At 51.5% G+C, this 15,722-nt stretch overlaps 1 protein-coding gene and 1 pseudogene across 5 annotated transcripts in view; both read right to left on the bottom strand.

Annotated features, from left to right (window-relative positions):
* The window catches only part of LOC135279718 (peroxisomal coenzyme A diphosphatase NUDT7-like), a 211,461-nt pseudogene that overhangs the window by 38,575 nt on the left and 157,164 nt on the right, over nt 1-15,722 (bottom strand).
* Nucleotides 1-15,722, bottom strand: part of LOC135279544 (hydrocephalus-inducing protein-like) — a 73,460-nt gene that overhangs the window by 8,328 nt on the left and 49,410 nt on the right. For 2 of the 5 annotated variants that reach the window (XM_064386991.1, XM_064386990.1), the window contains 23 exons: nt 15,489-15,699; nt 14,847-15,011; nt 14,373-14,546; nt 13,140-13,279; nt 12,578-12,706; nt 12,081-12,285; nt 11,481-11,622; nt 9,215-10,235; nt 8,564-8,722; nt 7,954-8,141; nt 7,600-7,782; nt 7,229-7,348; nt 5,866-6,025; nt 5,588-5,760; nt 5,233-5,431; nt 4,445-4,544; nt 3,798-3,897; nt 3,140-3,308; nt 2,629-2,867; nt 2,234-2,306; nt 1,421-1,625; nt 816-1,048; nt 86-237 (listed from right to left, as the gene is read on the bottom strand). In XM_064386991.1, the coding sequence (XP_064243061.1) occupies nt 86-237; nt 816-1,048; nt 1,421-1,625; nt 2,234-2,306; nt 2,629-2,867; nt 3,140-3,308; nt 3,798-3,897; nt 4,445-4,544; nt 5,233-5,431; nt 5,588-5,760; nt 5,866-6,025; nt 7,229-7,348; nt 7,600-7,782; nt 7,954-8,141; nt 8,564-8,722; nt 9,215-10,235; nt 11,481-11,622; nt 12,081-12,285; nt 12,578-12,706; nt 13,140-13,279; nt 14,373-14,546; nt 14,847-15,011; nt 15,489-15,699 (4,640 nt within the window). Of the gene's footprint in view, nt 1-85; nt 238-814; nt 1,049-1,420; nt 1,626-2,233; nt 2,307-2,628; nt 2,868-3,139; nt 3,309-3,797; nt 3,898-4,444; nt 4,545-5,232; nt 5,432-5,587; nt 5,761-5,865; nt 6,026-7,228; nt 7,349-7,599; nt 7,783-7,953; nt 8,142-8,563; nt 8,723-9,214; nt 10,236-11,480; nt 11,623-12,080; nt 12,286-12,577; nt 12,707-13,139; nt 13,280-14,372; nt 14,547-14,846; nt 15,012-15,488; nt 15,700-15,722 lie in introns of those variants that run through there. The other 3 variants (XR_010346762.1, XM_064386992.1, XM_064386993.1) reach the window with 3 other exon arrangements.

Raw genomic sequence — 15,722 nt, 5'->3', positions numbered from 1 at the left:
TTAGAGCTAACAAGAGGTCTGTGCCTTCCCAGTGGAGAGGCAGCTATCAGTGTGGCCTCCCCCAATATTTCACATGGTCAGTTACCCTTTTGGGATGTCAAGGGAAGCCTTGAAGGTGCAGTCGTAGTTCTGCTCATCTGGTGGGGTGAAGGTCACTGTAGCAATGGCATAGGATGAGCCAGGAACTGACATCTTGACTGGATCCAACTTGAAAATGTTGTTGATAGGGATTTGTTCCTTGGGGGAACCCAGAGAGCAGTGTTAGGAGAAAACACCTTTCAACATGACACAGCTTTATCATAAATGCATTACTGAGAACAGCCCCAGACAGTGTGTCTTCCTTCCTGCTTCCCTGGGCAGGCTCCCGTCCTCCCAGGGAATGCTCACCTTGTGCTAAAGCATTGGGTGTTTTGAGTGCTGGAAGCTGCCCCAGCCTATATGGGAGGTGCATGGAAGACCCTGCAAATAACCTAGAACTGGCCTTCAAAGAGAAGGAAAAGCCAGGGAGCCTGAGGAAATGCTCTGCTTTGAGCCCTGGCATGTCAGTTTATAACAGCCCCTCTCTGCGTGTGCTTCCAAGAGAGGTTCAGAAGGACTCACTTCTCCCACCAAAGACACACAGGTGTGAGCCAAAACCTGGCCCAAGACATGCAGAATTCCACACAACTGTTCCCTGGCTCTGCTGCTTTTCCCAGCAGTTTGACCTGCACTGAGCTAACCTAGTCTGGGCCACAGGCAGCAATGCATCTGAAGAACAAAACAGGCTCTCACATGGCCCTTAGAGGGCAGCCACCACCTTGGCCTCCTGTTCTTACCTTTCCAGGCAGGGGTTTGATGGAGAGAACCACGTCACATGGCAGACGGCTTGCACTGTAGATACTGAAATGAGCTTCAGCCTCTTGCCCAACCAGAACCTTGTTGAAGATGAATTTGTTCTCATCTCCGATGAAGAGGCCCGTGCCTTTCACCAACTGCAGCTTGTGGCTGAGGTCGGTGCTGCTGCAGATCAAGTACTCCTTGAAGATCAACGTGATGTCCTCAACAAGTGCTGTGGACAGACCAGAGGGGTGAGCATGGAGAAGCCTTCCTGATGAGTTTGTCTGGACCCTGCTGGCCTCTCAGAAGGCTTGATAAGCCCTTTCTGCCCAGGTGACTGCTAAACCCAGCCTTGGGTGGGGGAGCTGGCTGGGAGGATAGAGCCCAGTCAGCCTCAGTCTTAGAGAGCATTGCTTTCCTTTTATCCTTCCACGCATCCCTCTCAGCCTGGGAGGGATGAGTCCACTGGTGGACTTAAAGAGGGCTGGAGCTTCTGAGGATTTTAAGGTGGGACATCAGGGCGAGTGTGCCTCTCTATCCAAGCAGCAAGTTTAGGTGCTGATCAGCAGCAGGTGTGACCAAGGGCACTGTGGGCAGTATGTACCTGGGAGGCAGGACTCGGCAGTCAGGGTGAAGGGAATGCCGAGGGGATTGTCCCTGGGGTCTCTGCCCGTGATGTCAATGTAGAGCTGCTCCTCACATGTCCCCTCCTGCCCTGCGAGGCATTCCACTGTGATCATCTGCTGGCCCCAGGGACCGATGGAGCCGGAGCAGGGGGACACCGTGAACATGCCAAGACTGAGGTGACTCTGCAGAAAAAGGTCCAGGAGAGGCTGATGGCTAACAGCTGTGCCTTGAGCACCCCAGCAAAGAGTATGTCCTGCCTGGCCCAAGCACCCAGTCCCAGGGCAGGATGGATGACTCCACAGCTCAAAGGCAGCCCCAGGCTGAGAACAACAAACTCAGGAGGAGCTGCAAGCCTGTCCCAAGTGGCAGAAAGGAGTTTGAGTGTAAAGAATGAAGGTGGTAGCTGTCATCCTTCAACCTCCAGAGGTAACACAGGAGGGCAGAAATAGCTGTGAGAAATCATGGGAGAGAGGTAGGGGACTGGGAAGAAGAAAAAGCAGTGTTGTCTGAACTCTGTGGACTGGGAGTTCAGTGGGGGACAGTTTTGCTCCTGAGGTGTTCACAGACCTATACTGGCTAGCAGCTACCAAACACAGGACCTGCTCCCCTCTGTTGACCCCACAACTCCAGGTCAGAGCCAGAGTACAGGACGCTCAGTGGGACTGAGCAGATACTGGACTCCATCCTGTAAACCTCGTGCCACCCTGTGGCGGATGAGCCTCAGCCTGGGCACAGCAGCATCTTCTCACATCCCCTGCAGCAGCACTGCTGGGGAGCAGGAGTCACCCACCTGTGTCGAGGAGCTCAATTTCCTTTCTGTTGAGTCCTTTGTAGCTGATGGAGCAGATTCCTTTTGCTTTGAACTGAGGGGAGAAAGCAGAGGTATCTGTCATGCTGAGCTCCCCTGCCTTTCTCTGAGGCCAAAGCTGGCCTTCCTCCTCTGAGAGGAAAGCCTTTCTGCTCCTGATGGCTCCCAGAGAGCAGCCAGTGGCTCCCATTGCTGGACTGAGCAGCTCTATCACCAGCTTTGTACTACACGTGGGGATACTGAGGTGTGATTTTTGCTCCCTCTCCCCAAGCCAGGGAAGCAAATGGATGACAGCTCAGGTCTCCTGGCTGCCTGCCACATACCAGCCGTGGGGTGGTGCCTCCTCAGACAGGAAGGGTTGTCAGGGCTTCTCCTACCTTTTGCTTTCCAATGCAGATGCATCCTCGGGTGCTTGGCAGATGTGGAATTTGAAGCTGAGCATGCCTTTGTTCTCCAGCACAATGGTCTGAGTCTCCTTGGTGCCCTTGATCATGGTACCGAAGTCGGCGGGTGAGGCAGGCACAATGCTGTACTTGCTGTACTCTGCTTTGGCCGACACCCTCAGCAGGATGCTGGTGACAGCCTGGCCTCCTTCACCTGAGCTGGGATCTATCACCTGTGTCCACAGGAAGGGTGGTAAACAATAAAGAGGCCAGCCTCTACTCCAGTCCCCAGCCTCCACCCCAGGCCTCCATCAGTTTATCCCTCCCTGTTTCAGCACCTCCTCCAGAGTCAAATTCTCAGCTCCACTTAGGAAGCCTCCCAAATGGTGTTGAAAGACTTTGTTTGTGTACGTAGGAGAGAGGATTCTCCAGTAAAGCCCTCCTTCCATGAGACACCTATCCTGTTTATGCTCCCAAAACATGCAGCCTGGCCCAGGCAGCTCACCTGGCAGCACAGGATGGCTTTGTTCTTGAGGAGGATTTCACTTGTGGGGTGGAAGAGCATCTCAACATTCACACCAGGCTGGGAGGCAATTAGCACACCTGACTGAGGCTCAATAGTGAAGTAGGATGCCAAGTCTTGCATGCTGGGACCTGCACCCTTCAGCGTGAAACTGGGGGGAAAGGGAAAGAATGGAGATCTCTGCAGTTAAGTGTATAGGTGCCACTAACACAGCCAGGACTTTGCATAGGACCAGAAAAAAAAAGCAAAAGGAGAGTCCTGATCTGCTTAGGGAATCCTGGATCTTGACACAGAGTGAAGACAATCATAAGGTTACTGCAAGAAACCTTGAGACCGAAATTTTTCATTCACTCTTTTACAGAGTCTCAGAAAGAGAAAGGAGGTGACCACCAAAGAAAGGCGATGAATCTCAGCATTTCAGTGGCTGAAATTTCTGGGGCTCTCCTTTGGGGACCAGCTGAGCTGTGAAGAACTGCTGGTTTGCGGCTGGATTCTCTGGTAAAATAGTTGAGATCAGAGAGCCCAGGTTTTGTATTTCCCATGAGGTAGCCAGCATGGAAACAGGCTCTAGCCATTGACAGAGGGAGAATGAAGGCCTGGGAACCCGAGGAAATGCTCACTACCAGGCAGCTGGACTCACCTGTACTCAATGTCGTATACCCCTTTGTTCTTTAGACTCAGGACTTTCTTCACATTATCCAGGACATTAATGGTTCCAAATTCCAAGCTTCCATCTGGACCTGCAGAAAACCCAGAGCAAGGTCAAACATGGTATTTGTCAGCTGCTGCAGAATACACCAGGTCACAGGCAACATTGGTGCAAAACCATTTTCAGCAAGTTTCTGTTCTTGAAAATGTTTTCCAGCTACTTGTTTGCCCTTTCTCTTCTCACTTAAAATATCTGCAGGCTGAGTAGCTAAGGAGCTCGGCTCCCATTTCCTCATTTCCAAGCACAAATCCAATTACTTTATATACTGTGCTGAGCCTGGGGGGGTTGCCAACTGCCTGTTCACGTCACTGTTGTTTCAAAGCCCCAAATCAAAACTGTATGTGAAGCTGCACACATCAAAGTTAGAGGGGAGAGACTTAAGGCTGTCAGTGCCCTGACAATGCTTTATTCCATGCAGCTTGCAGGGTACGTGCTTTATGTATCCATGCCATCCTTACATGCTGTCCCATCCCATCCCATCCCATCCCATCCCATCCCATCCCATCCCATCCCATCCCATCCCATCCCAAGGTGATGCAGTGCACCTGGACTGCTTTGTTTGGGAGGCATCCACTGACCTTCAGGCATGTCGATGCTCAGAGAAACGTCATAGACCTCTGCAGAGATTTCAATGTTTTCAACCTGAACAATCCCCAGGATGTTTTCTGTATCTGAAACCTGAGGCAGCAAGAAGCAAACACTGTTCAGATTATTCTTTTGCTAGACAGCCTGAAAGTCCTTGTCTCTGCTGGCTGCTTCCCCTATGGCCTCCCTGGCTTCACAAGTGTTGGTGGATTCCCAAGCTTTGCTAACCTGTTCTCATGGGATGCCCCATGGGATTCTGCTGCAGTAAAAAACCTATCAGCCCAACTCTGTGCTCCTACAGCAGGGAAGGCTGCTGCTAAAGCATCCTTGAGGGGTACAGGGGTGTAAGAACAACCACAGGAAGTGTGAGGTGTCTCGGAGCAGGTGGCATTGACAACCCTCTCCAATCACTTAGCACCCTTTCTGAAATGCAGCCCCTAAACCATGGGGAACAAAATCCCAGGGGGAGAGTTTGTTGCACTATGCAAGAGCTTAGGAGGCCAGGAGGAATGTAGAGATCATGCTGCAGTTTGTACAACCAAAAACAACCTTCAACAATTCACAGGGACAAGGTGGTTGTGGTACAGGCTCAGGATGCAGTGTCTGGTTATCTGGGGGGATGTGGATGCACTGCACGTTCTGGCAAACTCTGTGTAGAGGCAGAAGTTGGGGTCACAGCACCCTTGTGTCTGTCAGGTGCAGCTCTTCCTGACTCTGTCTCTAGGAGCACACAGCTGCTCACTGTGCCCTGCTCTGCCACGCAGGGCACAGGCCCTCTCACCTCAAGTTGGAGGGTCTTCTCAATGCTGCCAATCTGCCCAGCCTTGAATTGCAGTGTCACTTCAAACTCTGAGTGGGGATCAATGGTGCCATTTTCTTGTGACAAGGAGAAGTCCTCAACAAGGTCATCCAGCCCATTGAGCTGCCAGGCCATGGGCAGCAGGCTGTTGTTTCTCAGGACCAAGGTCCTGCTGTCAGTCCTGCAGAGACAGGAAGGCACTTGGCATCAGCTGCTGGACGGTCACACCAGCCTCGCCACTGAATGCAACTTGGAGCAGCTCCATCCGTGCCCTGGAAACCAGAGCCAAACGTTTTCTCCTTGTCACAAGTCTTGGAGTGCTTTTGGGATGACTGACCTGTGCAGAAGCACCTTGTCAAAAGACAGCTCCCGGGGGCTGACCTCCAGCTTCATGGGCACCCCATGGCAGCACAGGCTGAAGACCACTGGGTCTGGGTTCTTCCCAATACAGCAGATGAGCTTGTCTTCCACGAAGCCAGGGGAAGTGGGGTATGCCCAAATGGTCAGCTCCTGGACATGGCCCAACAGGAAGAAATCAAAAGAGCTCTGTGTGTGAGCAGGAGGAGCAGCCCCTGGGCACTTCTACAGCGCCTGCTCTACCTGCCCTTCTCCTACCTGCTTCTCCTTTGGTTTCAGTGTCATGCTGGGAGGGTCCAGAAGGAACGTCTCTGCTTCCCCAGTATTCTCAAAGGAGAACTGGATCTCTGCATCCACGGGGCAGTTGTTGAGGATGGTGATATTCTCTGAGTTGCCAGGACAGTTCTGGGCCTTGTACCTGTCCACAAAAGGGGAAAAGGCTGCAGAGGAGACTGTTACCTTTGCCACACACTGAGGAGAGCACCCTGAGCAAGCGGTGCTGGAAGGCTCTAACAAACAAGTGAGGGAAATGGATCCCAGTCAGAGGCATAGCAAGGGTCCTTGCCTTACTTTGATGCCTTTCCCTGGACTTGGTGCCTCCACCCCAGAAGCCTGATGATGTTCAGGCCGCTTTGAGAGTTTTTAATACAACATAAATTCAAAGATGCCTAGAAAAATAACAGTACACCAGGCACAGGGGTTCTTTCCCTTCTTTCTTGGGGTGCCTTCCCTGCAGGGTAGAAAGGCTTTTGGAAAAAGAGTTTAGCTAATCTCTTTCATAAAAGTGATGAAACTGCTTTGGGTTTCATGGGTTAGCTCAAAGTCTGAGAAAGAAATATAAAGCATCAATTCCCAAGAGGAATGCAAAAAGACAACAAATGACCCTTCTCTCAGGTGTGGAAATGACTTTGGAGTGAAAGGGTTAAAGAGGCAAACAGAAATCCCAGACCATCCATCAACCTGGCTAATGTCTTTTTAAAAAAATTTTTTTTACATTTCTTGGATTGTCAACATAGACCTAGCCCTCCAGAGTTCCTATGGAGACAAGAACTTAAATACTATTAAAAAAACTAGTGACAGTAAAAGTAGAAATACACAATAGCATCAATGACAATGTGTTTAGGCAGACTTTATCCAGAAGTGTGGATGCAATGTCATTACAGGAAAATGTAATTCCTGCTGTATGTTCCCCCGACACCCATTGGCAGGTCAATCATAAAATCTTACTATAATTACAGATTAACGAAAGGTTTACAAAACCATCTACAGAATAATTGCTTGATCAGGCAACCTGAAGAGCTCAAAGCATTTCAAACCCCATAAAATTCATTTTCTAAGGGGTGAAGCTGAGATGTGGAGGGGGACAGAAGTTGCCCCCAAGTCCAAGTCACCTTTGGACTGGCAGCAGCATGCGGCTCTGGCACCAAGGCACCCACTGGGTAGGCACAGCAGCTCCTCCAAGGCTCATTTGCCTCTTATCTGCTCAAGTTCACACCTATGGTCCTTTAAACCCATGTGTCTCCCAGGACTTTGCTGGGGACTGCCCTGGATTGTGCCACCAGGACAGCCTGTCTCTCCAGGCGTGTCCCGAAAAGTACAAGGCCCAGCAGGGAGCACGTACCACTCTCTTGATTTCCCACACAGCAGCGGTCCAAAGTGGAATTGCTTTGTGCTCTCAACATATTCCTTGAAGATGACTTCATCTGCCTCCATGGTCTCCCTCCACTGTGGAAACACCAGCCTGGGCAGAGAAAGTGGGGAAGGATATGAGATGCTCCAAGTAGGAAATGCAGTCAGAAAGCCAAAACCCTTCCTGGTGGCTGAGGTACCATCTGCCTTCCAGCTCCCGGCACAGGAAGAGGTTGCCACAGAGGCATCTGCTGGGTGACCTCAGGCAGCACAATGTGCCCAGGCCAGAAGCCCCAAGGGGCAGCCCTGGCTGTGAGTTCAGGGGCAGCTGTGGTGTGGGAGGCTGCCAGGGACCAGCCTTACCGAGGGTTCTGGCAGATGCTGGGGTACAGGCCAGTGCCACTGCAGGGCAGCTCGTACTGGCGCTTCGTCTGCACGAGCTCAAACCTCAGTGTCTGCTCAAACTTCCCTGGCTTTTTGGTGGAGAAGTGCACCTTCAGTTCCACCTCACCGTGGGCAGGCACTATCCACCGGTACCGTTTCAGCCTGGCAATTGAAGAGGAGGCTTCAGACATTGCTGAGGAGCAAATGGAACAAGGAGGGTGCACTCGCCATCCCCCAGCACTGGCACAGGGTTGCTGTGGAGCTGGGGACAATGGACCTTGTTTGGCAAGAGGACCAAGAAGCAGAGGCATCACCTCCTCCCGTGCAGCTCACCTGAGGAATTCTGTAGGGGTTGAGGCACTTTCCCGTGTACTTTTGGATCTTGTTGCAGAGGAATCCCGGGAACTTCCTGTTCTCTGTGTGGAGATCTGCTTCTCCTTTGCAGAGCTGTCTCGGCTGGCTGCTTTACCTGTCTGTGGTTGGCCCTTGGCAGAACTGCCCTTTGCATGTGGGACCTTGGCCTAAGGGGAGAGAGAAAAGGGAGGGAGAGGTAAGCCCTGAGACATCCCCATCCTGGAAAGTAAAATGGGGGTTTGTTCACCAGTGGAAGAGAGAATAAATAAATAAGTCCACCTCCCCATGGACTTGGTCTTCCTTATTGGTGTTTGTTTCACCCCTTCTCACTCAGGACTCTCTCCTCAAAGGAAGTTGATGGTTCTAAGTGATTTTTTTTGCCCCTTGTCTTACAGAACTGCTCTGTCTCCAGCAGAGCTATCTCTTTTGCCCCATCCCTGACAGAAAGGAGACCTGCAGACATGGGGCCCCATCTCACCTTCACTAGCTCTCCACAATGCTCCCTTTCCATCCAACCTGTCCCCCATGCCCCCATCTAGCCTGGTCCCTGTCCTGGCACCTTCAGTGCTGGCACCACTGGAGCACCCACCAGATTGTCTTCCACAGCAGCACCTTCAGGTGCCACAATGGTGAAGGGCTTCACACGCTTTGCAGAGCCCAACCTCTTCTCTGGGTACTCGACTATGGAGAGGACAGCAGCAGGGGGAAGGGGAGGGCCGTCGGGATACAGTCCCAGATGTTTCAGCATCTAAAACAGAAGAGAAAATCCTGCTTATACTTCTGAGACCTTCATCCTCACAACTCCTTCTTTAAAGGCACCGAGCTTTTGGCAGTGGGGTTTTTGACATATATGAAGTACAAGTGCTTTGTTATGCCCAGTGGGGTGAGCAGGCTCCAGAGCAGCTGCAAGAGCTACAAGCCAGACCAAGAGAGAAACCTCTCCTGAGTGACTCAGCTGAAGAAAACAATGACTGTGAGCTGCCCTATCCTGGGACCATTTATAACGATTTCCAGGCTGGGAGACTCTGAACAGATGGGATACTTGTACACAGAGCATTCCCACTTTCTGCCCATCTGAGGGATGGTGATAACCTCCCCATTCACATAGATGCTACAGAGTCATTGTGGAACATCATCAGGGGCCTGGACAAGGCTCTGTGCCATTATCACCTGGGGGGACACAGTGCTCCAGGGCCCATGACCATGGCAAGCTCAAGATCTGAGCCTTGCAGCGTGTTACCTGGTCTTCCGTTGGCAGTTTCCCATCCCTCAGGATCTCCTTAATCATGGCCTTCGGATCTGTGACCTGGATGTCCAGGCATGGCACCCCAACATTCTCGTCTCTGAATGCCCCTTCTGCAACTTTGCTTTGAGTCCCCAGCAGACGTAACTGAAGACTCCTTTGGCCTCCATGTTCGTGTTCAGGCTTCTCCTGAGGCTTACTGGTCTTCTGATCTTTGTTTTCCGCAGAAGGCTGGGACTTGTTTCCCTTTTGGATCACAGGTAACTGCACGGTACCCTGAACCCTGTCCCAGTAAGAGAAAATCTGTGTGATGTCCTGCTGCGATGACTCATAGTTCTGAAACCTCAGGATCAAGTTCTTCTCCATCTCAGCTGGGTTCTCTGGGATTTTGGCTTCCCCTTGCTCTGGGGCTTTTGTTTCCCCCTTCTCTGGGGCTTTGGTTTCCCTCTTCTCTGGACTTTTAGTTTCCCCTTTCTCTGGGGCGTTGGGTTCCCCCTTCTCTGGGGCTTTTGTTTCCCCTTTCTCTGGGGCTTTGGTTTCCCTCTTCTCTGGACTTTTAGTTTCCCCTTTCTCTGGGGTGTTGGGTTCCCCCTTCTCTGGGGCTTTTGTTTCCCCCTTCTTTGGAGCTTTGGGTTCCCTCTTCTCTGGGGCTTTAGTTTCCCCCTTTTCTGTGGTTTTAGTTTCCTCCTTCTTTGGGATTTTGGTTTCCTTCCTCTCTGAGGATCTGGTTTCCTTATTTTCTTGGGATTTGGTTTCCTTCTTCTCTGGGATTTTGGTTTCCTTCTTCTCTTGGGATTTGGTTTCCTTCCTCTCTGGCATTTTGCTTTCTTTCCTCTCTGGGGCTTTGGTTTCCTTCTTCTCTGAGGCCTTGGTTTTCCTCTTCTCTTGTTTTGCAGGCTGCTTCCCCAAGGAGACACCCTTCTTTTCCTTCTTCTGCTTCTCTTCCTCCTTCTGCCTCTCTTCCTCCTCTAAGGCTTTTGCCTTCTCCTCAAGCTTTTCAGAAAACCGCTTCGGCTCCCTTCAGCAAACAAAATAGAAATCATCGCTGAGAGTCACCATGAGAAATTTGGGCTCACTAGTCCTGGCTGGCCCTCCACTTCATTCCTTGATCCTGAGGTCAGGCAGAATCATGAGACCATTTTTGTGGATTTTCCTCAACCCACGGAGGTTGCAAACGTACCAAGTGAGTGGATTGGTGGAAGGGGACCTCCAGGACCAGCCAAACCTAAGCCCTGCCACCATAAGGTCTTGACTATGCAACCTCTCTCTTAAGGCACACCCAGACACCTCCAGCCCATTGCCAAAGGCTGATCCACCAGCTCTCTGCACTGATGCCTGAAAACACTCTTCATCTCTTGATTTCACAGTTTAAAGCAGATCACAGATTGCTAACATCTGCTTATTGCTACTACAATTCTCACTCAGCTCATTCAGCCCCCTTCTCTGTGGGCATAGGCTGCTCCTTAATGAGAATAATCCTATCAGTCAGAAAGCAAAGGCTGCAGGAACTCCTCTCCTGCAAGACAGGCTCTTGTCAGCCAGATTTCCTGCTGGAACCCAGCTGTGACCAAGCAAACTAGTGCTGTCTGCCATGGAAACAATTTGAAGCAGCCTCATCCATCTCTTCCCCATGAAACCAACCTGAGCCTGGGCTGAAAGGAGTCCTGATGCACAGGCTTGCTTTAAGCAGCCTCCCCTCCCAGCTCCACACGTTTCCTGTGAGTCCTGAGCTGGGCTGCCCTGCTGGAGCAGAGCTTGCCTACTGCTGCAGCTGAAGGGGAGCCTCAAGGACAGGAGCTTTTATGGCTGCTGTCCCACCATAAGGAGAACCCTGGCAGATCAGCATTGCACGGACTTCAACTGTGGCAGCACCAGGACCCAAACCAAGGTTTGGTCTGTGCCTCACACCTGCCCATACCACAATCCCACTGTATTGGTGAAGAAGGGAGATGATGAAGAAGGAGCAAATCAACATCATGGACTTGAAGAGACTTCTACAGGCAGTGCCAAGGCAAGCCCAGAGCCCAGCTCCCTGCAGACAGCATCTAAGCTGGGAGGGCTCACCATTAAAAGAGAGAAGATGGTGTACTGTCTCAACAGAAGAAGGTCCTTCCTCTCTTGGGAGCCAGGGAGATAAGACAGTGGCCATTGTTGTGTTGCTTCTGGCCTTTGCTATCAAATACCTCTGAGCTCAAAGTCCTTGGAGCAGGGAAACCCTCCAGGGACAATACCCTGAGCAGTAACCCATGGAAGGCTTACTCACCCCTCTGTCTGTATACTCTTCCTTTCCAGTAATATTTTATCCACTTCTGCTTTCTTCTCCTCAGGGAGAGCATCATACTCGTCCTCATCCTTTTGCAAGACATTCTCCGTGTTCCTCTGCATAGCTTTTCCCTGCTGCAGTTCTTTGGCACGAACCAGAGGAGAAACAATGAGTGACTGCAAGCAGAGCTGGGTGCTCTGGGTCAGCTGCAAGGATTCACAGCTTTTCCCGACCCAGTCTATTATATCAGGGATATTGGGGAGCTCATATCCCTGCTCCAAAATTCAGACAATCCCCCAAACTATGGCTGGGCAGTGTGGTTCCTGGGCTTTGCCTGGCTTAAGTGCACCAAGCCTGAGGACAGTCGTTTGTCACTGAGTTACAGCAGCTGACACTTGTGCCCAAGATTTAATGCTAGAGATTAAGGTGAATCTTTAAACCTCAGATCTCCTGTAACTCTGAGATGAGTGCTAGTTACACTGAGGCAGAAGGTAAAAAGATTAATAAATTAAACATTTCTTATAAGCTCTGCTGCAAACCCAGATACACAGAGATAAGGCTGAGGGCTTGAGAGAGAAGATTTGAGAGGAGACATCTCACCTTCCTTCTCTCTTTCAGCTTCCTTCCTACTTCTTTCAGCTTCTTCCTTGGCTTTCCAAGAAGCATAATCCTGATGCAGGTTCACCATGTAAATATGATGACAATTCTTGACAGCTTTGAGTATGCAGAGCAGAGAAGATTCCAGGCTGCCTGCAAAGAGGCTCTCCAAGCCATCAAAGACCACTCCCTTGGAGCAGTCTTTACGCTGTGAATAAAGGGAAGAGTAAGCCAGCCATTGCACACAGGGGGCTGGCATCTGCACAGTAAACCCAGATGGCACCAGCTATCCTTGTTCCAAGTGCAGTAGCTAAGAGCAGCCTGGATGTGTCCTTAGGCTCTGCCAGCTAAGGGCAGCTGCAGCTTCCCCCTAGGTTCCCTGCACACAGTCCAGGATCCCCCAGTAGCATGTACAGACATCCTCCTCCTCCTCTCTGAGTCGTACCTCAGTGCCTATCTCTCCAGAGCAGGAATGTCTCCTTTTCCCCCACCCCACACACCTTCAGCCTCTCACTGAGCATGTCCACCAGCAGGTCCTCAGGCAGCACACAGCTCAAGCAGTTCAGCTCTTTCCCATGACTGCTGATGATGTTCAGCTGCTGCGGTGCAGGAGCAGTGGAAACTGTGAACTGTAGTGTGAACCATTGTAAGGAAAAGAAACCATGGTGGAAAGCCCTGAACAACTCCCATTGCTGGGCTTGGAGCTGGGGCTCCTCACTAGTGGAGACTAGAACAACCCTGCAGTGCAGGCTGGGGGCTCCAGGGGATGGTCCTGGAGGGCCCATCCCTTGGCCAGCAGACACCCAAGTTTGCAAGCCCCAGTGCAGCCTGCCAGCATTTTGCTCACTGCCTGCAGCCACACTAGCCAGGACTGCACTTTGCCAGCAAACCACTAAGAACCAGAGGAGCTGTCTGCCAGAGCACATTCCCAGCCCAAGTCATGGCACTATGGACCCATGTACCAGCTCCTGGCTGGCACAGAGCCTCCACTGTAAGCAGCCCCTGCTCATCTCAAAGACAATGCAAAGGTCCCAGGCATCAGCCAGGGTGGATCATGTTTACCCTTGTGTCCTTTATCTTGGGTTTGCTGGCTGGTTCCTTCTTTTGTGCTGGAGGGTTCTTGCCTTTGGCATACTTCTGGTTGATTTTTTCCCCAGAGGCTTGTTTATTCTTGGTCTGAGCAGTGAGCTGAGGCTTTTTACCTGCACAGGGGACAGATGGTTGAGGGGGGCTTTGTAAAGCAAGTAAGCACCTTTCCCTGCAATGGGCACAACCTTGGGCCCTGGAAGGAACTGGACACTTTTCCCCCAGTCTGCTGGGCACTGGCAGCACTGTTTCCCAGTAGCAGCTCCCTCCCTGCTTCTCTTACCAGCAGGTAAAAGTATGCCATCCCATACTTGATTTTAAAGACAGCACCATGTCCCTCCTAACAACTGTGCATGCAGGTGACGCTGCTCGCACAGCGGTTCCCCTGCAGATCAAGCCAAAGATTCGTCCTCCAGGAGCATTGTTTCCATACACTGCTTCCCTATCCAGCATTCTCATGTGGAGACCTGCAGCCCTGCTCCACTTGCATCACCTGTCTCCACTGAAGCTAAATCCTCCATGTGGGAAAACCCCAGCAGGGACCCAGACTCTTCTTCCTTCCACAGCTCCCAACCCAGCCAGGTTCAAAACTGAGCGATGCAAAACTTCCCCCTGCACCGAGCCAGGTCTGGCCTCACCCTGCAGAGCTCAGGGTACCAACTGCCCAGGAAGTTTCATAACTGTCTCCATTCTCACATGGAGAACAGCCCAACGAGCTGTGTAACCTGACAGTAGGCATAGGTAAATCTCTGGAGAAAAGAGCTCATCTGGAGCATGTCTCTCATTGGAAATGCCTTTGGGAGGCTGTCCTTCCTTTCCTCTTGTTTGTGAGGTTACACTTATATTCTTCCTGTCCTTAATGAGCCACTTCAGAAGGCTTTTTCCTTGTTAAAGGGGGAAGCAGATCTGCCTGCTGCCCATGAGGAGCAATCTCAATTCAGCTTTGAGGAAATATAAAATATTTGGGAAAGAGACAGGCATGCTTCATCACCCCTAGAAAAATGAACGTGTTCCAAGAATGGCAACAAAGGGGGCTATAAAACAACCCCTGACTGAGCCCTTAAAATTGAATTTATTTTTTTTAGACAAGCCAGTGATGCACTTCACCCATGTTCCCTAAGAGACTCAAGGACTGAAAACCAGCTGCTCTGAGTAAGCAGAAGTGGACAGTCAAGGTGGGTTTCTCAAGCACTGGCTCTGGATCCTTACCAGCATCACCTCTGTCTTTGTCTTTCAGCTCCATGGCAGCCTTGGTGCAGAGCTCCCAGGCACAGAGCCCTGCTGGGCTCCGGTTGTTGGCCATGGCCTCTTTCACCACGGTGTCAATGGACATGTAAGCAGCATTGTAATACTGACATAGGCCTGCTGCTACCTCTGTCTTTCCTGCGAGAGAGAGGAGGACTGCTTGGTGACACTGGCACAGGAGGCACTGCAGGGCCAGGCCCTGGAAAAACCTCCAACAAGATTTCAATGTTAAAAGGACAGTAGGAGAGGAAGTGTCCCTCCAGGGGAGGTCATGGGGGAGGCAGTTGCAGCATGGGTACAAGCTCTGAATTCTAGAGCCAAGAGGATCATCTCCACCTCCTGTTCAGCTGAGGACTTTGCCTTAAGCACCACGACCCACCAGGATGTGGTCCTCCTGCTTGCCCCTCTCCCTGCAGCCCTGGGCTGCAGCTCACGTACCTGCCCGGGGTGGCCCGTGGACAATGACAACAATCCCTCGGTGCTGCTGCGCTTCACACCTCCCTGAAGATGGGTCAATGCCCAGGTGGCGCATGACAGCCCGAGAGATAGGATTCCCAGTCATTTTCACCAAGGACTCGGGACAGAATGTGACAGTTCTGTATGCTGCAGTGCAAAACCAGGGGGAAGAGTCAGACTCCTGACCACATTTGATCCTCACCATCCTTCCCATCCCCTCAGATCCCAGGAAAAGAGACTTGGTGAAAGCAACATGAGCTTGTTCTTTTGTTGCTAGGAGGGTGCAAATATAAAAGAGTCAGTGATATTAGACCTGGTCCTACTGGCTGAAGAACTCATCCAATCCTAGTCTTTATGGCTAAGGGACACAAGGGAATACCCGGATTATTTCCCCAGTCTATGGCAGGCAGATAGGAACTTGCTTTGGCTACACTCAGGATTGGAAGAGGATGCCACAGCCCTTCAGCCAAGAGTTCCTCCACCAAGCTGGGGAACAGGCAGCTGCTAAAAGCATGGGCTTTCCCTGGAGAGCAAGGTGACAGAGAGTTCACGGTGTAGGGGCTGGAGTCCCTGCTGTTACCACAGGCAAAACAGACACTGCCAAACCCTCACTGTTTTACTGACCTGCTGCTGCCTTGCCCATGGCCTTGGCCTTGGCCTCAGCCTCAGCCCTGGCCTTGGCTTCTGCCATTGTCTTGAGCTCTGTCTGTTGAGCCATCAGCCTCTTCTGTGCTTCATAGTCCTCCAGCACCTCTGGGGGCAGCGTCTCACCCACGGCACGTGGAGGCATAAAAAAGCTCTTTTGGTACTCAGACCCCACTGCCATCCGCAGGATCTGTGTGGGTAGGGAAGAGAAAC

This window comes from Passer domesticus, chromosome 12, assembly GCF_036417665.1.
Source record: "Passer domesticus isolate bPasDom1 chromosome 12, bPasDom1.hap1, whole genome shotgun sequence".
NCBI classification, from domain to species: domain Eukaryota; kingdom Metazoa; phylum Chordata; class Aves; order Passeriformes; family Passeridae; genus Passer; species Passer domesticus.
Note: the sequence above shows the minus strand (reverse complement) of the source record. Positions and strands in the feature narration are given on the sequence as shown.